Here is a 23,158-nt window from a genome sequence, read left to right as displayed (position 1 = left end):
TTCCATCAAATACGGAACATAGTATGGGACAAGGGAGTTCCTCAAAGGGCTAGACAGACGCTGTTTAAGACTTATCTCCTGCCCATCGTGATGTATAGTTTGGGGAGTTGCATCGTACATAAAAGAGAAGTGAGTCAACTGCAAGCTGTTGAAATTTAGTTCCTTAGATCAGCTGTACAGAAAACAAGGAGGGACCAGAATTAGGAATGATCAGATACAAAGTGACCTGCAGGTCAACCTGACCGTGGAAGAAAGGCCAAGTGTTGCAAGGCTGAAGTGGCTAGGACACATTAAGTGGGTGCAGGTAACTCAAACACCAAGGAAGTATCCTGAAAAGATCGTTACGGGATGAAGACCAATTGGACACCCTAGGAAAAGGATCAGACAAGAGAAGACCTATAGAAGGGAGGAGAAGCATGGGATGCCCTAGAAAGAGGAGAAGCACACCAGGACCATAAGAAATGGAGGCACGTCTGTCTTAAACATCCTACCCAGCTCGCTGGAAGGAATTCATGATGATGATGATGATGATTGCCTAAGATAGTGAAATTTTCCAAATAGTAAATGTAGCCTGTATTGACATTTACCGGTCGGTTACCAAAAAGATGCATAAAATGTGAACGTCGAAGTAATAATAATAATAATAATAATTTAAAAAATCATCGCCATCATCCCGATACCAGCAATACGGTATTAACGGAATCACGCAAGTTACCAAAACACAAAGGAAGCAAGGATAAGGTAGGCTACATACATCAAAAATAAAATCGTAAATAAAATAAAAGATGCGGATAGGATACACAAAGCTTAAAGGTCTAAATGACAACTACAGACAGGAATAGTGTGGAAAGCGGACTTGGACCCTATGAGGCTGTAAGATCGTAGGATGTTGTAAGGAAAAGAACGTACTCGCCCATACCCTTCGTATAAAATATAATTAGAAAAACAAGAACGGAAACCTATAGAACACAATTCGTGAAAAAGGAATAGAAATACAACTGCAACTTGAATCTTGAACAATAAACCAGATAGGATATAACAAACAATCTTCTGGATGGTCCATCAAAGGACAACAGACTTTTCTTGTAATTTCATTATACAGAGCTACTGGAGGCAACCTGAGGGAAAATTAACACATGGCAACTTAAAGGATAAAATAAATTTTAAAATAGGAAAACCTCCAAACAAAAGGTGGCCTCGTGTAACACAGAGGCATAAATGAAATAGCCCAAACTAGGATTCGAGGTGATTTCCTGGCAGGATGAGAACATTTACATTTCGCGAAATATAATAAGAAAGGCCGAAACACATGAAAGTTAAATTTAGAACGAAAAAACAAAATCACATATTACAAAATTTTAAAATAATTAAACATGCTTACCTTAGGGTAGGTTGGCCCCGTAGGCCCGGACCGCGCGCACCGCGCGTCCGACCTCTTCGAAGATCGAAAAACGAAAGACGACAAGAAAACGGTAGCACAAGCGTACCTCACATCATACCGGAAATCGTTCGATATCAAACCGCCAATCGGAAAACACCTCCATGTTAAACCAATTACAAAACTTCTAATTACAACCAATTACAAAAACCCTAACCTTATATGGGCATCAAGCAAACGACAAGCCATGAAGAAATTGCTGACGCAACAATTGAACCATCAATTTCTTACACGTGTCAGTATAGGGAGTTCATTTTTAAACTGGACCAACATTTTAAAACATAAAATCAGCAAAACCAAATTATACAATCTTCAAGTTTTCTAGTTATCACTGGAATAATTGAACAATCAAATAAATATCTTAAATATCTTGAGGCATTTTAAAAAAGTTCTTTAACAGTCTTATCCAATAATCTTTTGACCTTAAAAAAAAAAAATAACATAACTTTCTTGGGATACACAAAACATAACAACACATTTTTCCTTCAAATGTCCAAAGAGTTTGTTTCTAAATAATTTTCTTTCAAAATAATTTTCAAATAGTCTTTACCTAGAAAAAAAAAACAATTTCTCAAGATGCACAAAACATTTTCACCGAGAAAACAAAACAAAATTACAATTTCTTGATGTATAGAAAACACTCTCGAGATCACCGTCCAATAGTTCGATTCATCCAGAATAAAAACTTAAAACGTTTTCTTGCAGCTCATGTACCATGTCACCCACTACGGGTTACAGTAAACAAAGAGCTTGTAGCTGCAGACGACAATAATAATAATTAAACTATTACAGTAAAACCTTGTTAAGACGTTTCTGCAGGGGACAACAAAAAATAACATATTAATCGAGAAAACATACTACTGAATTTATGAATAAAAACTCTCCACCAGGGATATGGAAACACTAGACACAAATTTTTCTGACATGAGGGCATTTGCATATTACAAAATTCATTATTTGATACGTATTGAAACTCAATAATTATGAAGAATTTAAGGGCCTTTGAGAGTAGTTGGGTTCTCAAAGGCCCTTAAATTCTTCGTAATGAATGAGGGTATTTTACGTTGTGTATCTGCAGGTATATACTATATATATACTATACTATACTATACTATATTATATCTTCCATTTCTAAATATAAGAGATAAGTATTAAAAGGCGTGAAAAACACAAGAGAACAAATATGAAAACCTTTTCTGCTGGGGCTTATAAAATAACAAGTACACTGAAAGTTGTGAGAAACACCAAACAACAAATATGGAAACATGAGGACTGGGGCCATAAAAATATCAAAGTATTATTGCATCACTCTTTCTAAAACAAATGTGAGTAGAAGCCTTTGATTTCGCAGCAGTAGGTTATTAAACATTATTTCCTGGTCACACTCCTTGACAGTGAATTGGAGGTTACACTCGACCATGTGAAATCTGGAGGAATGACTTTGGCTGCCATTTTGAATAAACTTGGACCAATAATACCAATATAGTTGGTACGTTATTGGACATTATAAATTTTCGACCAACTCGAATTATCGAGTCGAAACTCTAAGGTGCGAGTTCAATATTCGCAACCTCTGCATGCTTCAAGATGCAGATGCCAGTCAACTTTCTGATATATTTTAATTTTGTCTTCATGAGTAAGGAATTTCACAACCTTTTCTGTATCTATAACTAGGCTTCACAAGATAAATATGCACAATACTAGTCAGTTTCACATGATTATGTTCCTAATCTAGATATAGGCTACAAATATTCGCTACGGTACTTTTCACTGTACCACTCAACACAAAATAAATTTTTAACTTCTAAATGGAATGCGAAATATAAGCACAAATAGGCTCACTGTGTTATTCAGCAATCTCACTGCTAACTTGCAAGCAAAATTGAACATTCCTGGGGTTAACGGCTTGCTCCCCAAAGGTGCAATTTATCCTGTGAAGTTCAGGAATTCAAGGCCTTTTCTCGTAATCACGCAACTGTGGCGATGACTCTTACCCAAGTTGGAAATCACGTTTCTTTCACAAGGGATGACAAATAACATTTTCAGGGCTAGGAAAATTGTGAACGTACTAAGCAGTAATAGCAAAAATTTGTGACGCAGAAAGTGAGGTATTTTTATATAGATTTAATACAGTGATAATGTCCGGCTCCATGGCTAAATGGTTAGCATACTGGCCTTTAGTCACAGGGGTCCTGGGTTCGATTCCCGTCAGAGTCGGGAATTTTAACCATCATTGGATAATTTCGCTGGCACGGGCTGGGTGTATTTGTCTTCATCATCATTTCATCCTCATCACGATGCGCAGGTCCCCTACGGGAGTCAAATCAAAAGACCTGCACCTGGCGAGCCGAACATGTCCACGGACACTCCCGGCACTAAAAGCCATACGTCATTTCATTTCACAGCGAGAATCAGGGCTTCGAATTTACAACGTGTTAAGCAGGAAAACGTGTTAATGACGAACGCACCAACGAGATCTCACTGTACCGTTATCAGCTCATGGACACTATTTCTCCTATGTTCTCAAAGTTATAGGTTTGATCCTCGAAGAAACTAGCTGTCCTGAGTTTGAATCTCGGAGACACAACACCTCTATATAAGACTTAATTTGACACTTGTTTGGTCCTCTGTGATCTGACTGCTTGACATCATAAACTGCAAATATTTGACTAAATAATACCCATCAACAGGAATGAATGTTTTCTTTATCATATATTTCAGAGGATCCCATCAAACTGTATGGCAGAGGTCTTGTGCCACCAATCACCAAGGCTCTGAAGGAAGCTTCTGGTCCTGAGATTGAACAGTTCGTCATTGCCTGTAAAAAGGAGATAAATGATTACAACGATGAAGTGATGGATACTAGCTATGAGGTGGAAGTTCAGGAGAAAGAGGTTTGTAATTCCTGTGTGGTTGTATTACTCCTTCTCTGTTTGCTACCATAATTACAGGTTTCTCAGTTGGATAATTCTGTTGTACTGAGCTCCATGCTAGCTTTCTGAGCCCAACTCGGCTGATGATATTTCGGGATTTTCTGACACGTAAAAGAACTCATGCGGGGCAAAATTCTGGCACCTCGTCTCAGAAAACCATAAAAGGAGTCAGTGGAACATAAAACCAGTAATGTTATAATCATTTCACTTGATACATGTTTATTAACCCCTCAGCGGCGGGGAACATTTGAGTGCCACTTACCCAGTGGATGGAGGTGCTTCAGATGTGAGCACTAAAAGAATGCAATGATCTCTTTAAAAAAAATTCACTGTTACGACAGTTTAGCTTAGATTATTTTCAAATGTTTATAGTAGAGATTCGAAAGAATGTAGTTTACGTTCGCTAAATGTATATTTACCTTATAGTGTAGTAATGGAGAAGAGACCTTCCACATTTTGTACGGAATGAAAGTGACGTTCTTGTATTTGCCTGGGTTGTTTCACAATGCGGTGAAAACTAGGGTAATCTTTGCCTGGGGAACTTTGAGCAGAAGGACCAGGACAATAGTTCAGAGATTCATTTAGTATAAATCTCAGGTTAATGGGTCGTTTAGTTCATGAGAAAGAGGGCATATACATGCCTAGCGGCAGAAATGTGTACTACACAAGCTTCACGCACGGCAATGTTATTCCGGTTATTTTTAGGTACCCCTTTGTATTGATATACAATAATAAAGTTTTATTATTATCTTGTTGAATGTCTCATGGATTCTACTCTCCATCAAATGGCCACCTTCAACTTGCCGAGTTCCTTAATAATTTCTTTAACTTTATGAAGTCATTGCACTTTAGAGGCAGTGTTTCGGTGCTGTAGATTGCTTGGCTGAGAACCATCGGATGTCCAGTATATAAGAGCAATGAATGACTTCCATCAGTTTTATGTTCGGAGACTTCATAAAGTTAAAGAAATGATTAAGGAACTCGGCAAGTTGAAGATGGCCATTTGATGGAGAGTAGAATCCATGAGACATTCAACAAGATAAACCAAGCAGCAGCTTTCAATACGAACGTTGATTTACGTCCCTTTCAATCGTCCTTATCAAATCCATTAGTTCAACGAACGGTCATTGACACCTATAAGAACATATCTTTTCAACAGCATTCGCCGAGGTCATATGACAACAAGCATTTAAATTTCTTGAAGACCAACATTTATCCTGTACAAGTTCAATCATCAAATTGACGATAAATTTGAATCTTTATAGACTCTTATCCACAAGGGATAAATAACTTTTTTACCAGATCTCATTGCCAAGAAAATCCTCAAATTTAGCTCCTAAGATTGATTTTCACGTCTTTCTAAGATTTTGGACATGATATATATATTTTTATTTTATTTAATATTTTAGTACTCTCTCTTCCATAATTTTAATGTATCTTCCTATTAAGCACATGTAATTAAGCCATGTATACAAAGATTTTATATTTTATGATATTCTAATAGAAGTTTTAAGTTTGTCAAAAATGTTCTAATAGTTCTTAAGTCATTATTTACGTAAATAACAATTATTCGAGATTCAGATTTGGCTGATGATGCTCTATAAGGGAGTGAAACATGTCCCGTATATAACTTTTTAACCAATGAAGTTATTTTAAATGTGACCACATTATAATGTATTGAACAGGTGGATTCATAATAAAACTTTATTATTGTATATCAACAGATTCAATACAGATTAAAACATGAGATTAGTCACCCCTTTGTATTCCCGTTGTCTCCTGATGCATTTCAACTAATATCTGTAAACTGATGAATTATTTAATGTGTTCAGTCATAGGCTGATAATATAAGTTGTTATTAAAGTTGAACCATCTGTTTTTAGTCTGTAAAATGGGTAATAAAAATCATATTAAGAATAAAAAAATGGTGACTGACAGAAATCATTTAAGGTAAGTTTTGATGAATGAAATTAACTTACGTTACATGGCCCGCTTGTATTACTCATGTTTTCTGACTACGGAGTCCAGCTCTCGATTGATGTGCTCCCACAGCCAAAACGTACAACATTGTTAGGAAGAGGTGGAGTAGGGAAATGCGGCAGGACTTGCAGGAGTGTGGGAGTATACAGTATTATGGAGGTGGTAACTGAAATTGAGTGTAATAATTGTGAAATCTTCTGATCTTGTTTTTTACTACAAATGATCAGAATGAAAGTTTCCCATATAATTTTTTCTTTCATTGAAATGAAATTAAATGGCTTATGGCTTTTAGTACCGGGAGATCCCAGGACAGGTTTGGCACGCCAGGTGCAGGTCTTTTGATTTGATGCCGTAGGCGACCTGCACATCGTGATGAGGATGAAATGATGATGATAACACATACACCCAGCCCCCGTGCCAGGGAAATTAACCAATGATGGTTTAAACTCCCGACCCTGCCGGGAATTGAACCCGGGACCCATGTGATCAAAGGCTAGCACGCTAACCATTTAGCCATGGAGCCGGACTTTTTTCCTTTAACTTATTTAAGTTGAGGGCTGGATTCTTGTATTGATCCATACTAATGTACAACGTTTCCTGTCAGTCGCCACTTTTTGATTCCTAATTTAATTCTTATTATATACTTTACAGACTAAAAACAGACGGTTCAATTTCAATAACAACTTATATTGTCAGCCTGTGACTGAAGACATTAATTAATTCAACAGTGTACAGATATCAGTTGAACTGCATCATGAGACAATGGGAATATCACAACAAAAAGGCCTCCAGCCCAAAAACTATTTTACTGACCACCACTTCACGTTTTTTAGCTTTCATGTTTTTTAAGGAAAAACTTTTTAACAAGCACTTCTTATTGTGTGTCTAACATATATTTTTTTACTCAGGATGACACTATACGGGGTCATAACATTTCTATTTAAAATTTCATTTTAATTTGGATGTAAGGTTGAGTGACTGTCCGCCTCTGCGGTGTAGTGGTTAGCGTGATTAGCTGCCGCCCCCGGAGGTCCGGCTTCGATTCCCAGCTCTGCCACGAAATTTGAAAAGTGGTACGAGGGCTGGAACGGGGTCCACGCAGCCTCTGGAGGTCAACTGAGTAGAGGCGGGGGGTGTTGATTCCCACCTTAGCCATCCTCGAAGTGGTTTTCCGTGGTTTCCCACTTCTCCTCCAGGCAAATTGCTGGGATGGTACCAAACTTAAGGCCACAGTCGCTTCCTTACCTCTTCCTTGTCTATCCCTTCCAATCTTCCCATTCCCCCACAACGCCCCTGTTCAGCATAACAGGTGAGGCTGCCTGGCGAGGCACTGGTCCTCCTCCCCTGTTGTATCCCACAATCCAAAGTCCTACGCTCCAGGACACTGCCCTTGTGGCGGTAGAGGTGGGATCCCTCACTGAGTCTGAGGGAAAAGCTAACCCTGGAGGGTAAACAGATTAAGAAGTTGAGTACTGACTAGGAGGATAATCAACACAATTTCGTACAATTTGTAAGAAATTCAACTGTCAATACGGATCTAACATGAGATTTACAGTCTGTAATAAGAGTTTTAGCTCGTTCAGTTAAACTTAAGTATGAACAGTACTCGCCAAGCTTTGTTATTTTGGAATAATGAGTATTTTTTATCTCTCTTCTCCTGTTTCCTCCAGTACATGCTTTCTAAATTATGTTATATTATTTCATAATTTGTGTCACAATTTCACTGTACCCTCCCCTAGCTTTGTTTCATCACAATGTTGATGGCTTCTGAAGAACCACTCACTGGTGGGATAGACTTCTTCTTAACTGTGGCATTTAACTTTTCTTTGTGCCTCACTGAAACTAGGCCATCATCTGTTATTCCATATGTTTCATACTCATTCAGAATATAATAGTCTATTTTTTTGTAATAATTGAGATACCATTTTATTATCATTACTGTCTTCATCATAACCATCTTCAGCTTTGGTGGTATGTATTTTTCTTCACTTGACAAAATACCTGCATAACAGAAATCCTAATCCAAATGGAGGTTTAAAATGTCATTGTATATGAGAATTTTTTATAGTGGAAGTTAGGTATAGATATACAAGGTAGACGTATATGTGTTTGTTGTATAAAGCAAGGCTCAAAAGTACAGGACAGGGTCTTTTTTTTCTTTTTAGCGTGGGTTGTAGCACCACTCATAGCATGGCACAGCTGGCGCAATGACACTTGGTCATTAGCCGGATATAACTCTTGCCTTTCCTCCCCACTACATCGTGTCAATGTATAGAAGGCTATTTTTGTAAAACTATTTGTCTGAAACCCGCCAGGCATTACATTTGATGCTCAAAATGTTGTCCCTCGGCCGTCGAACACGCTTGACACCTCGTAAACAGGTTCGCAGACAATCGGTAAATCTCAGCGTGTGTGATGTTCGAAATAACTTGTGCGCTGTTCTCTTGTAGTTCTTCTCTAGTGTTAGGGTTGTTCACATACACTTTTCCCTTCAGAATCCCTCACAGGTAATAATCACAGGGATTTAAATAGGAAAATTTAGCGGAATAAGCAGCCACCCATATTATCTCCACGGATTGTCCTGAATGAGTAAATCTATAATACCAATAATTCAGGTTCCCTAAGGGAATCTATATCCATATCATCTGATAGCCTGGCAAGCTTCAACTTTCGCAAAGGAGACGTCTCTCATAGTGCATTGGCACTGTTGGTAGCTTCAAATAGTTTACTCAGTGGCCTTTGGGCGTCTATGGCTGAGATTTAATGAATTTTGTCGGGTAAACACCAAATGTGTCACCAGAGATCTTTTACATGCCGACATCGTACGACATGGAGTGTCGAATGGACTTTTTTCCGCCCTTCAAAAATCCGACTACCTCTGCCGGGTTTGAACCCGCTATCTTGGGATCTGGAGGCCGACACTCTACCGCTGATCCACAGAGGCAGCTTATTATTATGGTATGCACTAGCCACGCGCCTTGGTATTTGTGCTATTTACCAACTGATGAGTTGAAAATGGGTTGAAACGCTGTAAACAGGAATGAGTTATCCTGAAAACTTGTAATGTCCAATAACGGACCCATTATATTGGTATTATCTCTATAGATCAATCAGCAGTGTGTGACGTCACATTATCTTGCATGAAGTTACCATTACTCTTTCTTCTTCCATCAGTTCCTGAAAGAATGGCCTGAGAATGAGGTCTATATATCGGTCAGCATTTATTGTTTCATGGAAAAATATAGACGCTATAATTCTGCAAGCAGTTACTGCGCACCAAACTCTATCTTTACATCATGAAGTGGATGGACATTCACCTGGTAGGGATTTTCTTCACTCCAGTAGTGATTGTTTTGGCTATTTATGTAGCCACTTAAGTTCAGCCATGTCTTATCACTATAAAATAAAAGTTCTGCTTCAACATACCATTCATGAACGGACTGAAGCAACCACTTATGATACCGAACCCTAGCAAGACTGCCAGGTCCTTGTAAATGTTGGGCAGAGGTAGGTTTGTATGGTTTGGCTTTCAACAGATTTATTGCTTTGTGGGCAGAAGATAATGAGACAGCTTGTATGGTGAGACGTGACAGGGATTTTGTTGGAGTTCTTTCCAAGAGAGTTCCTATTTCATTAAGCTTTTCCTGTTAAAACAGTTCGTCTCCTGCATGTTTTCTTTTTAAGAATGGACCCGATGGTGTGGAACTTCTTCACTAAATCTCATTTCAAGTATCCTCCTGCCATTGTTCCTGCCTTCTTTTACTATATTATTATTGTTGTTGTTGTTGTTGAATAATAGTTGCACTTTGTGTTTACAGCCTGACGAGTTGGATATGGTTGAAATGCAGCTCACAATTCGTGCCTCAACCAAGGGTGATGGACCTAAAAAGAACCGGAAGGTATCCATGCGGCAGATGATAGTACGTCACAGTAACTTCATGGACTCCATCCGTAGCACCTTCAGCATCGAGTTGCTGACAGCCATGGCACAGTTGTGCCACATGGACACTAAGCTGGCAGAAAGTGTGTGGTTGCAACTGTATCCATCTTTGTGGAAACTGCTGGACAACAAGCAGCATACAGTAAGCATGAGTAGCTGTAGTGTGTTCACACTAGAAGAAGAATCCTTAACATAGCCTTTGCAACACTTGTTGGACCTTTAAAAGGTTTTTTTCTTTGTAGATGTTCATTTTTATCCCTTGCTTGTTTTCATAACTTTTGCTGACTTCTTTTGTTGGTGACATAGGAATAATTTGTTTTAGTAAGTTTTCATCTGGAGATGATCTGATCATCAAATGGTACCCGCGTTGGTCACCAGATAGAGCTCTGTGCACAGTTTTATTCTGAGAAGTAATTGTTGTTGCCATATTTGTACCTTTTCTCGTTAACAAGTAATCACTGTTGCCTCCTTTCATATCCCAGCCTTTTCGTTATGGGTCCTTAGACTGGTCTGATGCAGTTCTCCAATCCATCTCACCTTACTACATCTCTCTCTACTCTTCAAATTAATGTACATACTAACCTTCCTGCAACGTCCAAGACATACACAACAATAAACACACATGAAATGACAAAATGAGCACAAGACGCAAAAAACTTACCATTGGAGGCAGCAGTATTAAATTTTCCTACGTGGAGGGCCAAAACATAAAAGATTAGAGGGCAGGATCTTAACTTACTACTTGAGGGGTTGCCAGGTCAATATCGCTAACTACTTAATGAAAGCGAAATTAAAATTCAGTAAATCAAACTTTACTTAAAAATTAGGAAAAAAATAATTTATGAATGATACTTAAATAAGATTTATAACTTTCTGCAATATATTAAAAAATAAACAAAATGAAGAACAAATAATTAAGTATAAAATAAATTATTTGCATTATGCATTAATTATGTCCAAGTTCCACCTTGTTAATACAATTCAAAATGTATTATTTATCTAAACCATCAAATACACACACACACACACACACACACACACACACACACTCACACTCACACTCTCTCTCTCTCTCTCTCTCTCTCTCTCTCTCTCTCTCTTCAAGAAATTTTATATTCTCTTCTTCAGCTTATGGATAGAATCAAGTGCATTTGAAGACCCTATTTAAAATATTTTATGTCCTAACTGAATGCGGATAAAATGACAATGCATCAACATTAAAAGTTCCAACATGAAAATCTTTCATGTTATGTCCAAAATCAATAAAACATCTGTGTGTAGTATATTAAAAAAGAGCTGGTTGACTGTTGATCCAGTGTATTTTGGTGTGGCATTATTTGTGGTCTTTCATAGTCCCACTGCCCTTCTTGGGTCTCAAGTTGTTATACTTAGTATTAAAACTGTCTGCTTATTCATGATAATATCTTAACAGAAAGTAATTCTATTATTTGTACATCAAGCCTGCCAGGTTAAATTGGACTTTTTCTTTTGTTTAAGATGCAGAGGCCTTGCGGGTGTGTGGGCACTGAGCTCAATCGGCAAACTAGAATTGATTTACAAATAATAGAATTACTTTCTTTTAAGATAAGACCATAAGTTAAGTAGAACACAGTTGAGATCCTCAAATTTAAATATTAACAATCATAATAATATGCTTTTTGCCAATAACTGCACTCAGGACAGTCTTTAAATTGTAATACCAGGCAACATCGGCTAATTACGGTGACCACAGGCTTAGTTCTTGTTTTAAAAGATGAAATGCATCATCACATCGGCCGAGAATATCACTGGAAACCCAATTAAATATCTTCAAATATCATTTCAGGCGGTGAATCATAAAACTTATTAATTTGAGGGCCTTAAGCCATTTCAGAGCTTCCTCAAGGCGGATACAAATCGTTTCGGCTAGCCACGGCGACTAAGCTGAGAGCTGGAGAACACACATCCATCTTGGACGGTGAGCTTCTTCCAACTGCCTGTCCACAGGGAGGCGCGCCAACATACGCACTCAAACAGTTCATGATCACAAGGCGCAGTCACGGAATAAAAGCAATGGAAATTAGACCACATCGACCAATCAAGATTTCAAATGTATGTCAATTAACCAAATACAGCCAATAGCTGTCGTGCAGTTCATGGCACATTGTTAAATGATACTGTACATTCTAAATTCCACACATACTAAAATGTCATAATTGGTGATACTTATACAAATGTCCCTTCAATTATAACGCCACACAATCACGAATGTGATTATATTATGTATTGAAAAGGTGGGAATCGTCAAGTGTTTTTATAGAAGATCTTAATAATTGAGTGACTCCACCTTTACAGTACTGTACAATTTTATTCCTTTCTATTTTATATTAAAAAGGACATGTTTTGTCTTTCCTTGTGAGACATCTTCAGCCTAAAATTATTATAATAAGAAACACATGATGTTCTTAACTCCTATGCACCCGTAAGCGGACTGATACGTGCTCGAGCGGCTGGGCCAGGACTCCACAAGCGGCCTGATACGCCGGGGTGCAAGGTCGCATACTGGAGACGTTTGTGACGTCTGTTGGCTTTTTCTGGAGACATTTCTTCTCGAAATCTGTTCTTGGTGTCTCAAAGTGTCACCAGAGTGCTCTGGTATGCTTCTCTGGCAAAGAGAATTTATTAAAATATCGATCTAAAAATCGCTATTGTGTTGTTGACAAGATGGCTGAGAAGGAAGTTGCTTGCTTGCGCGATATTTCTCAGTAATAGCGCAATTCAAAGCGTACTTGATGTTTCAGGCTCTGATTTCAGCAGTGATATTGAGGAGGAAGTTATTAGTGATCCTGTGCATTAATGAACGGCTGTGAGCTTGCATCTGGGAGATAGTGGGTTCGAACCATACTGTCAACAGCCCTGAAGGTGGTTTTCCGTGGTTTCCCATTTTCACACCAGGCAAATGCTGGGGCTGTACCTTAATTAAGGCCACTGCCACTTCCTTCCCATTCGTAGGCCTTTCCTCTCCCAAAGACCTATCTGTGTCGGTGCAACGTAAAACAAGTAGCAAATAGCAAAAAGGTAGCATTAAAGAACACAAAATGTAACACCAGATATCTTACGCGAAGTAATATTGTACGACGTGGAATGCCGAATGGACTTTCTCCCGCCCCTCAAGATCCAATTATGACTGTCAGATTTGAACCTACTGTCTTGGTACCTGGATGCGAACACTTTACCACTGATCCTCAGACCGAATCTTAATAATAATACGGTAATAATAATAATAATAGTATACTAAGTGAGACATACGGCTGTAAGTTTGTATTTGGGAGATAGTAGGTTCGAATCTCATCATTCGCTGCCTCATGAATGGTTTTCCATTATTTCCTTATTTCCAAATCAGGCAAATGTTAGGCTCGTGTCATATAATTAAGGCCATACCACACACTAAAGAACTTCTAAGGTAAGATAAGTTAATGAAAAAATGTAAGTTTTCAAAGGGATTTTTTGTGTGTTATATTTCTGTATTTTTCCATTTTTTGTGTCATAGTGCTCTAGTGTGCTAAGTTGGTGCGAAACGCTGGCAACCAAGAATGAGATCGCTGGAAAATTTATAATGTCCAATAATGGACCATTATATTGGTATAAATTTACTCATTCGGGACAAGCCAGAAGTTTGCAACATTTTCATAACACAACTCTTCTATTGGAAAGCGTGGATTTCTCAATAATATAAAACAGGTCCCATGATAATACATGCAGTCGATCACCCACTATACTGTTTTAACCGAAACTTTCAACACCAAGGTTGCATACTAAAAAGTTGGCAGATTCCAGGCAATGTCAGTGCACAGGGCAGGTGGGTGCATATGGGTTAATAACACTAAAAAACAATGACTTACCCTTTAAAATGTTTTAAGAGTCAAGATGACTCACTCTGTCATATGTAAACACAGTTACAAAACAGTTCATGTTGTAAAAAATTGTCATAAGACCAAATTACTAAACGACGAAAGTTCCATTGAGTTTTGATACTCAAAATAAAAATTAATGTAATGATGACAGGGTTCTAAAAGCGGAAATTAAGTTGAGGTCATCTCAAGTTGGAAGCTTAGGTTCGTATGTGTCTGGTTTAACATGGCGTAATACCAAATATGATGGTCCGTTATTGGACATTGTAAATTTTTCAGCTAACTCATTCTTGGTTGCCAGCGTTTTGCCTACTGTGCTAAGTTGGTCTTATGATATTTTTTTAAGAACATGAACTGTTTTGTAACTGTGTCTACATATATGACAGATTGAGTCATCTTGACTTGAACATTTTGTGGATAAATCATTGTGTTTTAGTGTTTTGCTCTAGTGTGCTAAGTTGGTGCAAAACGCTGGCAACCAAGAATGAGATCGCTGGAAAATTTATAATATCCAATAATGGACCATTATATTGGTATAAATTTACTCATTCGGGACAAGCCAGAAGTTTGCAACATTTTCATAACACAACTCTTCTATTGGAAATTGTCCAGAACAAATCGTGCTGCTTTCCTTTGAATCTGTTCAGTTCTTGAATCAAATAATCCCCCACACTAGAACCATACTCTAATTCAAGTTTTACCAGTGACTTATGTGGCCTCTACATACTTAATCATCATCATCGCCTTCTTTTTCCAACTCCATTTTCCCGGGTGTGGTGTACAAGCGCTCGCCATCTCTTCCTGTCTGCATACATCTTCTGTCCCAGGACATCTTCCCATTCGAGACCTCTCTCCTACAACCTCTAAATATCCTCATAATCATTTGAAGAGATCTGTAGCCTTTATTTACATATCCATTTATGTGATTATCCCAATGAAGATCTTTCCTTACAATAACACCTACGTACTTACAGGGTTGAATTTACAACCTGACTTTTCACCCTATTTACTGTCCTACCATTGTCTGTGTGTCCATCTCACAACTTTGTCAAGGTCTTCTTGCAGACGTTCACAATCCTATTTATTACTCCATACAGTATAACATATCTGCTAAAAAGCATTATCTATGATTCCATTTTTTCATATTTTTATATGTACATGTGTATTGATATATTTGATGTGGAAGGCTTATTTGACGTCGTTGCATACTTCCTCTTCGACGTCTTTTTTTTTTTTTTTTTTAAGGCTTGAAAGTTCTCGTGTTTTCTATTGTTATTTAGTGCATTTAATTTAGTAAAGTTAAAATAGAAGATTTAAACTTCTGTCTTACGTTTTCAAAACATATGCTTTCATAAATATGTCGCTGTAAGCAGTGGTAGCATCGCAGAAAAACAGCAGGAAAGATCAAGCCCTTGATAATGGTGGTTCTGGCATGTTACAAAAATATTCAGTATGGCCTCCCAACTCAGCATATTGGGTGACATCAGAGTGACATTTCATTGTATGCTGGCCTTTAGATCTGGCAGGGACCAGATTTATCCCTGATAGACATGATCCTTCATATATCCCCACAGCCAAAAGTCACATGACCGAGCTCGATAGCTGCAGTCGCTTAAGTGCGGCCAGTATCCAGTATTCGGGAGATAGTAGGTTCGAACCCCACTGTCGACAGCCCTGAAAATGGTTTTCCGTGGTTTCCCATTTTCACACCAGGCAAATGCTGGGGCTGTACCTTAATTAAGGCCACGGCCGCTTCCTTCCCACTCCTAGCCCTTCCCTGTCCCATCGTCGCCATAAGACTTATCTGTGTCGGTGCGACGTGAAGCAACTAGCAAAAAAAAAAGTCGCATGGATTCAGGTTGGGGGATTTGAAGGTCACACATTAGAAAATGCTTAGTGGTCATCACAGCCTGTGCTATGCCGTGCCGAATACTGTCAGTTTAATTGTAGACACCCAGTATATAGGCAAACTGCCTTGCGGGACCCTAAAGGTCACCACACACAGGAAGCTAAGATAAGTTACGCTATGCTAAGCAATGCGAAGCTATGTTATGCTGTGTCACAAATAAAAGGCTAAGCTAAACTATGCTAGGCAGCCGTTTAACTGAAAAGGGGGCTTTCTTATTGGCTGTTGTCGTGGAAGATGAAGAAGGAGATACAGAGAGAGGAGAAGATTCTGTATGCATAAAATGTGTGGAAATGATTAATTGAAAATTACTTTCGTCTGAATCAGGAAACAGTTTCATGAACTTCCCTATATTACCGAGGATGATATTATGAAAACCTAAATATGAAGTACTCAAATTATAGAAAGTAGGGTAAAAATGTATGTAAAAGTAATAAATGATACTACAATCAATTTCCGTTCATTTATTTCTTGCCATCTTTAATAATCTTTAATAATTTGACAGACAGACAAGTATATTTTTGTACCTCTTCATTCAGTCTTTCTTCCTTTCGTCTGCCCACCATGATAATTAACAAACACAGAAATAATTAAGCAATAAAATAGCTGCTGTATTGAGGTAATTCATGAAAGCCACAGACATGCTAGATGCTGGGCAAAAAATGATTGTGCGCAAAGCCAGCTACAGCTATGAAAATCGCCTCCTTGGTGATCTGTAAAGTTTAGCTTGGCGTTCCTTAGGTTAGCATAGCATTCTGTGTGTGCCTTTCCATGTAACTTCATTGGAGCAATTTTTTTCGTTGGGTTGCATAGCATAGCTTAGCATTCTCTGTGTGTGTTGGCCTTAACCCTCATTAATTACTAGATTTGTTAAAAATGAAGCCATACTCTCCAGTGTTGCTTTTCAGTCTGTCATACACTTAAAAAATAAAACCTGTCATTCCTTGTTTAATTGTGTATTTTTTAAACAGGTGTTATAATTATTCTTTGACAGACTAAAAGCATTAAAGTTACATTAACTTTGAAAGGTACTAGAGGAAGAAGAGAACCTCCATTACACATGAAGGCATTGCGAGCATCATTAGGATTAAAAAGATAGGCTCCAAACTTCCCATACCTGCTTCCGAGAATATACTGAATCGTGAAAGCATGTTCGTGACGAAAGAAAAGTGTTTTAAGCAAAAATTTTAAATTGAAATATCCTTTGAACTTTTTATAATTAAACAGTACTGTTGATCAAATTACGACTTTTGAAGCTTTTAAGCAAATTCATTGTACGTGAAGACAGTATTTAGTTAGTGGATTATGCAAAATAAATATACCATATTTCTCCAAATCCAAGACGTATTTTGTTCCTGAAAATTTCATGTGAAATATCAAGGGTCGTCTTGCATTCGCGACCTAACAGCAATGAACATCACTGGCGTCTACCATCGTAACTACACAGCTTCCCTTCACCCCACTCCTCCGGCGCACTCATAAAACTCTACCTTCAATGTCTGCTAGCCGCTGCAAACGGTTGTATAATGCTTCTGTGTAGCATCAACGGTTCTCAGAAAATAGTACAGAGAGAATGACATTATAAAAGCCTTTATAGAAACATTTTTCAAATCTGCAGAATGGCCTCAAATCATTACACTCTTGAGTCAAATTATTACAAGGTCGACCATAATATACTTCCGAGCCCCAACTGTGCAGGGAATATCATTCGAATTGGAACAGCAAGCATGCGACCCTTCGAATTCTTAGGAAGTCCACGGCTACTCGGTGGCAGAGTTATAACGCGTCTACTATACCTTCTAAAGTTATATTAATAAAATTATGGATTGTCATATTGTAGAGACATGCGGAACCAGCAAATTTTCAGTGGGATCTCGTCGATATTATGATGCCATTGTTAAGTTAACAAGCGGAAATGAAGAATAATTGTACAGCTGCAAGAAAATACGCCATAACTAAAGCCAATGTTCGGCATTAGCATGGAGACACTGTAGCTTAAAAAATGCGTACTGTACAAAAAATGCATTCAGTGGCCCGCTTTTAAGATGTGGAAGATGTATTGTGATGTATGAACGCATAGAACGCAAGGGCGGAATGGCCGTAATATGGCACATTTAACTTGTTAACCTTTAACGTCTGCGGCTTTATTATACATCGCCAAGCGAGACATACGTCTAACAGCAGCCGGTTGTACCTGATGCTTAGTAAAAGTAACATTTGTATAGACAACAGGAATATTTTCATGATGGATCGTCATATTGTAGACACCTAACAGGTATTGCCGGAAAATTTTCAACGGGTTCTTGTCGATATTATGATGCCAGTTTTAAGTCAACGGTTATCAAACACACGGAAGTAAAGAATAATTGTGCAGCCACAAGAAAATACAGCATAACTAAAGCCAGTATTCAGCGTTAGCATGAAGACAGTTTAAAAATGTGTACTGTACAAGAAAGGCATTCAGTGGCCTTCAACAAGGAAGCTTTAAAGAAGTCGAACATGAAATTCTGAGGTATGTGCACGAAAAATACTAGGTCAGAATGGCCATAATAGGAGATGCGATACGAATGTGGTCTCGCGAAGAGGAATTCTCTGAATTTTTGAAGGCATTATCAGACACCTCGATTGAAAATGATTAGGGGAGTAGGTAGAATTTACATGATACTTGTGTGTGTTTATTTTTTCTCAAATTAAATATGACACTTGTTATAAATAAAAAAATGATTTCACAAAGCACTTTTTAAGCCTAATTAAATTTTTTGGAAGGCAAAAGTGGGGGGTGGTAATCTTGGATTCAGAAAAATAAGATATTTTATATATTGTACAATCTTCCCGCAACGGCTGCAGGTTGCCCAAGGACAAAGATTGCCTGAATAACAATAATAGTAACAGATAAATGGATTAGCCCTATACGAGCTAGCATGAAGTTTTATAAGAGTAGGCAAAAGAAAAGTCAAAGTGTTGCTTTCTTTTTTTAAAATCCGTGTATCATGTCTGTAACTGTCTAAAATATTTTTTCACATATAAATTCCTTAATTAATGGTTTCTTTTTTTTGCCTCATTCAGGCTATACTTCACGAGTTGGCACCCTTCCTATCCAGCGGGTCACACGTTGTGCAACGGGACTGCCAACCAAGTGCTCTCAACACTTTTGTTGAGGGTCTCACACTCTGCACTGATCCAGAGATAAACCTCAAGCCGTGAGTATCTTACTTGTCAGATATGTTTTGCACTGTTTAACTGCCTAATGAAAATTATTTGTAAATATGGTACTTGCATTTTTTTCCTGTTGCTTTTGAAGTGATTAGATTATCTTAATCCTGGGAATGAAGAGCTAAGAGTCTATGTGAAGCAAATGCAATTGGAGCAGGAGATAACAGTAAGCTGTTCTTCGATAAAACTTCTGTTGATAAATCTTAATCTTACTTCATAAGTGAAATGGGTGCTCTTTCCTGGTTTTATCAACTGCAATTGAAGCACTGCTATTCATTGTTGATTTAAGAGCAGATACACAAGCCTGTTTCCAACCATCAGGCAAAATGGAGATGTGATATAAAGCTGGCCTTCCAAAAGCTACAAGCTCATTGAACCTCTGTGTGTAATGGCTCCATTTAAATGTGTGTGTGAGAGTGCTCTAATATCCAGGCACTTGGATAAGAATCAGTTGGATGTTGTGATGATGGACGATTTGCAGTCTTCACATATTTCTATGCACCAGTTTTGACGAGAAGGAGAAGGCCATAAAGTGTAAAAAAAAATAATAAAAAATGATATTAGATAATAATGAAAGTCAAAGGGAGATGACATATAATGGGAACTATATGAAAATGAAAATAGACCTGAATTATTTAGGCACTTCTAGGCATACTAGAGACTAAACTCTTTACACCAGGAAACTAAATACATCCAGCATCCTGGAAAGATTAAAATAAGAAAACCACTGGGTGAGCCAAGCTCAGAAGTAAATTCAGCATAAGTATACAAACATGAGGATTTTTACAACCACTAGGAAACACTTTTCTCAAAGCACTAAGTTTCCGGATGATGCTGATGCTGATGATCCCGGCACATGCAGTACTTCAAGTTTTGTGTCTTCACAGTGAGCTTTCAGTGAGAAATTTTGATCTAGTTTACTCTCAGGCAAGGCGTACCCACAAACAAATGTCAGAGAGGGTGTAGATAGTGAAAAGTTGGTAAGTGCGGTTTGTGAAAGAATACCACTATGGAATATGAAAGATGAACGCTATCCTTCTCGAGATATACAACACAAACTATGGTCGAAGGTTGCAGAGGAAGTGGGTGTTGATAATGTTAAGTACTCTTATTAAATTATTATTTATTTATTCATATAATATGCCGGACTGAGTAGCTCAGACTATATAGCGCTGGCCTTCTGAGCCCAACTTGACCGGTTCGATCCTGGCTCGGTCATCATTTCAATACAGGAACATGTGCAGTTCCTGTTGTAATATAAAATGAAAACGAAATGAAAAAAGCAAATTTAAGTGGAAACAGTACCTAAGAGAGTAATGATTGAAAACAACATTTAGAGACTTTTCAAATTAGATTTAAAAGTTTTGTATGTCTGTTTAACCCTTTTTATTCTTTTCTTATGGATTGTGTGCTTTTCTCTCGTTTTTGTATGTTACACTGATAAATTAACCCTTTCAGACCTAGTATGCACAATTGTGCGGGTTCGTATTTTAGTTATCCCTGACCGTGTTTGATGTTTTTTCGGCGCTACACTGGACTGCAGTGATTGTGCAGGACACGTGGCGTGTATTTCAATTGATTTTAGTATGCGCTTGACCGCCAGGGCGAAGGAAGAAGAGTTTAAAAAGCACAGTTGATCGGCGAGATGGCAGGAAGCAGTAGTGCCGAAAGTAAGTATTTATTTACTGCGTTTATATTAATCTAGAAGCTTTACTGAATACCGGAATATATTCAATGAAGTGTGTACATTGGTTAGTGAACGTAAATTTTGAAGCTACACCATCGTACGTGATACGAGGTTTTGAATTTTGATACGCACAATTGGGAACATGCATCATTTTCAAAAATATTTTTTTTGAAAAGTACACCAATGAAATAGTACGTAAACGTATTACATTGTGGTATGTTGCCTTGTTTTCTACCATTAAAAAAATATTTAATAGTGCCTTTCCGCAAGGCGAGTGAAACGGCCTCTGACGTAAGCGGCGCGCTGTGACGTCACGATCCAGTACCGCATGGAGCTCTACCAGCCACTGTGCATCAGCCGTTGCTAAAAGCCGATTGTTTATTATTCATGATCGCGAATAACTTCGAAATGACAGAAGAAAGGTTCAAAACAGCACAGTCAGACAATCTATCATGTGTAGATGTCATCATTCTTGAAAAGTAGTGCCTTTTGTGGCCGCAGAAATTCGCGGATAACAAGCAAGTTTGTAAGTGGCGTCTTTTATATACGTGCAATGTACTGTAACCCATAGTATTAGGATAACAACGAACCTGGATAGATATCACATCACTTTCAACATTTCAATATTTCCTTCTAGACTGATTCCCCTATTAAAGAATAACATTACATTTTCGGGCTTTCAGCATTAGTAAAGTAAGAAATCGGATTTCAGCACTAACATAAACATATAGGTAGCATTATAGTAATAGTCCGCTTCTGTGGTGTAGTGGTTAATGTGTGCCACTCCCGGAGGCCCGGTTTCGATTCTCGGCTCTGCCATGAAAGTTGAAAACAAATAGTACGAGGACTGGAACGGGGTCTACTCAGCCTCGGGAGGTCAACTGAGTAGAAGAGTTTCGAATCCCACCTCAGCCATCCTCGAAGTGGTTTTTCGTATTTTCCTACTTCTCCTCCAGGCACCTAAGGCCACGGCCGTTTCCTTCCCTCTTCCTTGTCTATCCCTTCCGATCCTCCCATCCTCCAACAAGGCCCCTGTTGAGCATAACAGGTGAGGCCGCCTGGGCGAGGTAATGGCCCTCCTCACCAGTTGCATCACCATACTCAAAGTCTCACGTTCCAGGACACTGCCCTTGAAGTGGTAGAGGTGAAATCCCTCGCTGAGTCCGAGAGAAAACCAACCCTGAAGGATAAACTGATTAAGAAAGAAAGAAAGAAGGAAAGAAAGAAAGATCATAGTACTATAGGGCTATAATCTATCATTCCCAAAAAAATATATATTTATGGTTGGGACAACTGGCCTACCCACTTCCAGTGCCCATGAAAGAGAATTAAATATCTTTGTGGAGGGAAAATGTTAAACATGATAAAGATAAATATGACTTCATCTAGTTTTCACAAGTCGGGCTGAGTGGTTCAGACTGTTGAGGTGCTGGCCTTCTGACCCCAACTTGGCAGGTTCGAACCTGGTTCAGTCCGGTGGTAGTTGAAGGTGCTCAAATACGTCAGCCTCGTGTCGGTAGATTTACTGGCACGTAAAAGAACTCCTGCAGGACTAAATTCCTGCACATCGGCGTCTCCGAAAATCGTAGAAGTAGTTAGCGGGGCGTAAAGCCAATAACATTAATTACATTTGGCTTTTAACAAGCTGAGCATACCAGGAAAGAAAAGTGTCCTGGTGACATTTTAGTCGCTCAATACAGGAATGTCTTTGGGTGCTGTGACTTTTACTTTTTTTTTTCTTTACGTCACACCGTCACATATAGGTCTTATGGCGACGATGGGACAGGAAAGGCCTAGGAATGGGAACAAAGCGGCCATGGCCTTAGGTACAGCCTCATCATTTGCCTGGTGTGAAAATGGGGAAACCACGGAAAACCATATTCAGGGCTGCCGGCAGTGGGGTTCAAAACCCACTATCTCCCGGATGCGAGCTCACAGCTGCGCGCTCCTAACCGCACGGCCAACTCGCGCGGTATTTTTACCCTTCGGTTTATTGACTTGGCTTGTATAACCTAAAACTTAGGCTAAGTTGGATAATATTTTAAACACCTACATCACTATTTTCACCTGTGTGCAATTATGTTATTTATGTCATTAATATTATGATAATTATTATAATTGAGCATTGTTAACTTATAAGACCCCAACAGACAAGCATTGGTTTTGTGTAG

At 38.4% G+C, this 23,158-nt stretch overlaps 1 protein-coding gene across 1 annotated transcript in view; it reads left to right on the top strand.

The window, feature by feature from the left end:
- Nipped-A (Transcription-associated protein Nipped-A) overlaps window positions 1-23,158 on the top strand; it is a 347,371-nt gene that overhangs the window by 199,023 nt on the left and 125,190 nt on the right. Inside the window, exons 44-46 of the mRNA XM_067157840.2 lie at window positions 4,160-4,332; window positions 10,170-10,433; window positions 19,154-19,287. Coding sequence (XP_067013941.2) covers window positions 4,160-4,332; window positions 10,170-10,433; window positions 19,154-19,287 — 571 coding nt within the window. The remainder of the gene's footprint in view (window positions 1-4,159; window positions 4,333-10,169; window positions 10,434-19,153; window positions 19,288-23,158) is intronic.

The sequence above is a fragment of the Anabrus simplex genome, chromosome 14, assembly GCF_040414725.1.
Source record: "Anabrus simplex isolate iqAnaSimp1 chromosome 14, ASM4041472v1, whole genome shotgun sequence".
In the NCBI taxonomy this organism is placed as follows: Eukaryota; Metazoa; Arthropoda; class Insecta; order Orthoptera; family Tettigoniidae; genus Anabrus; species Anabrus simplex.
This window is presented reverse-complemented; position numbering and strand designations above follow the sequence as displayed.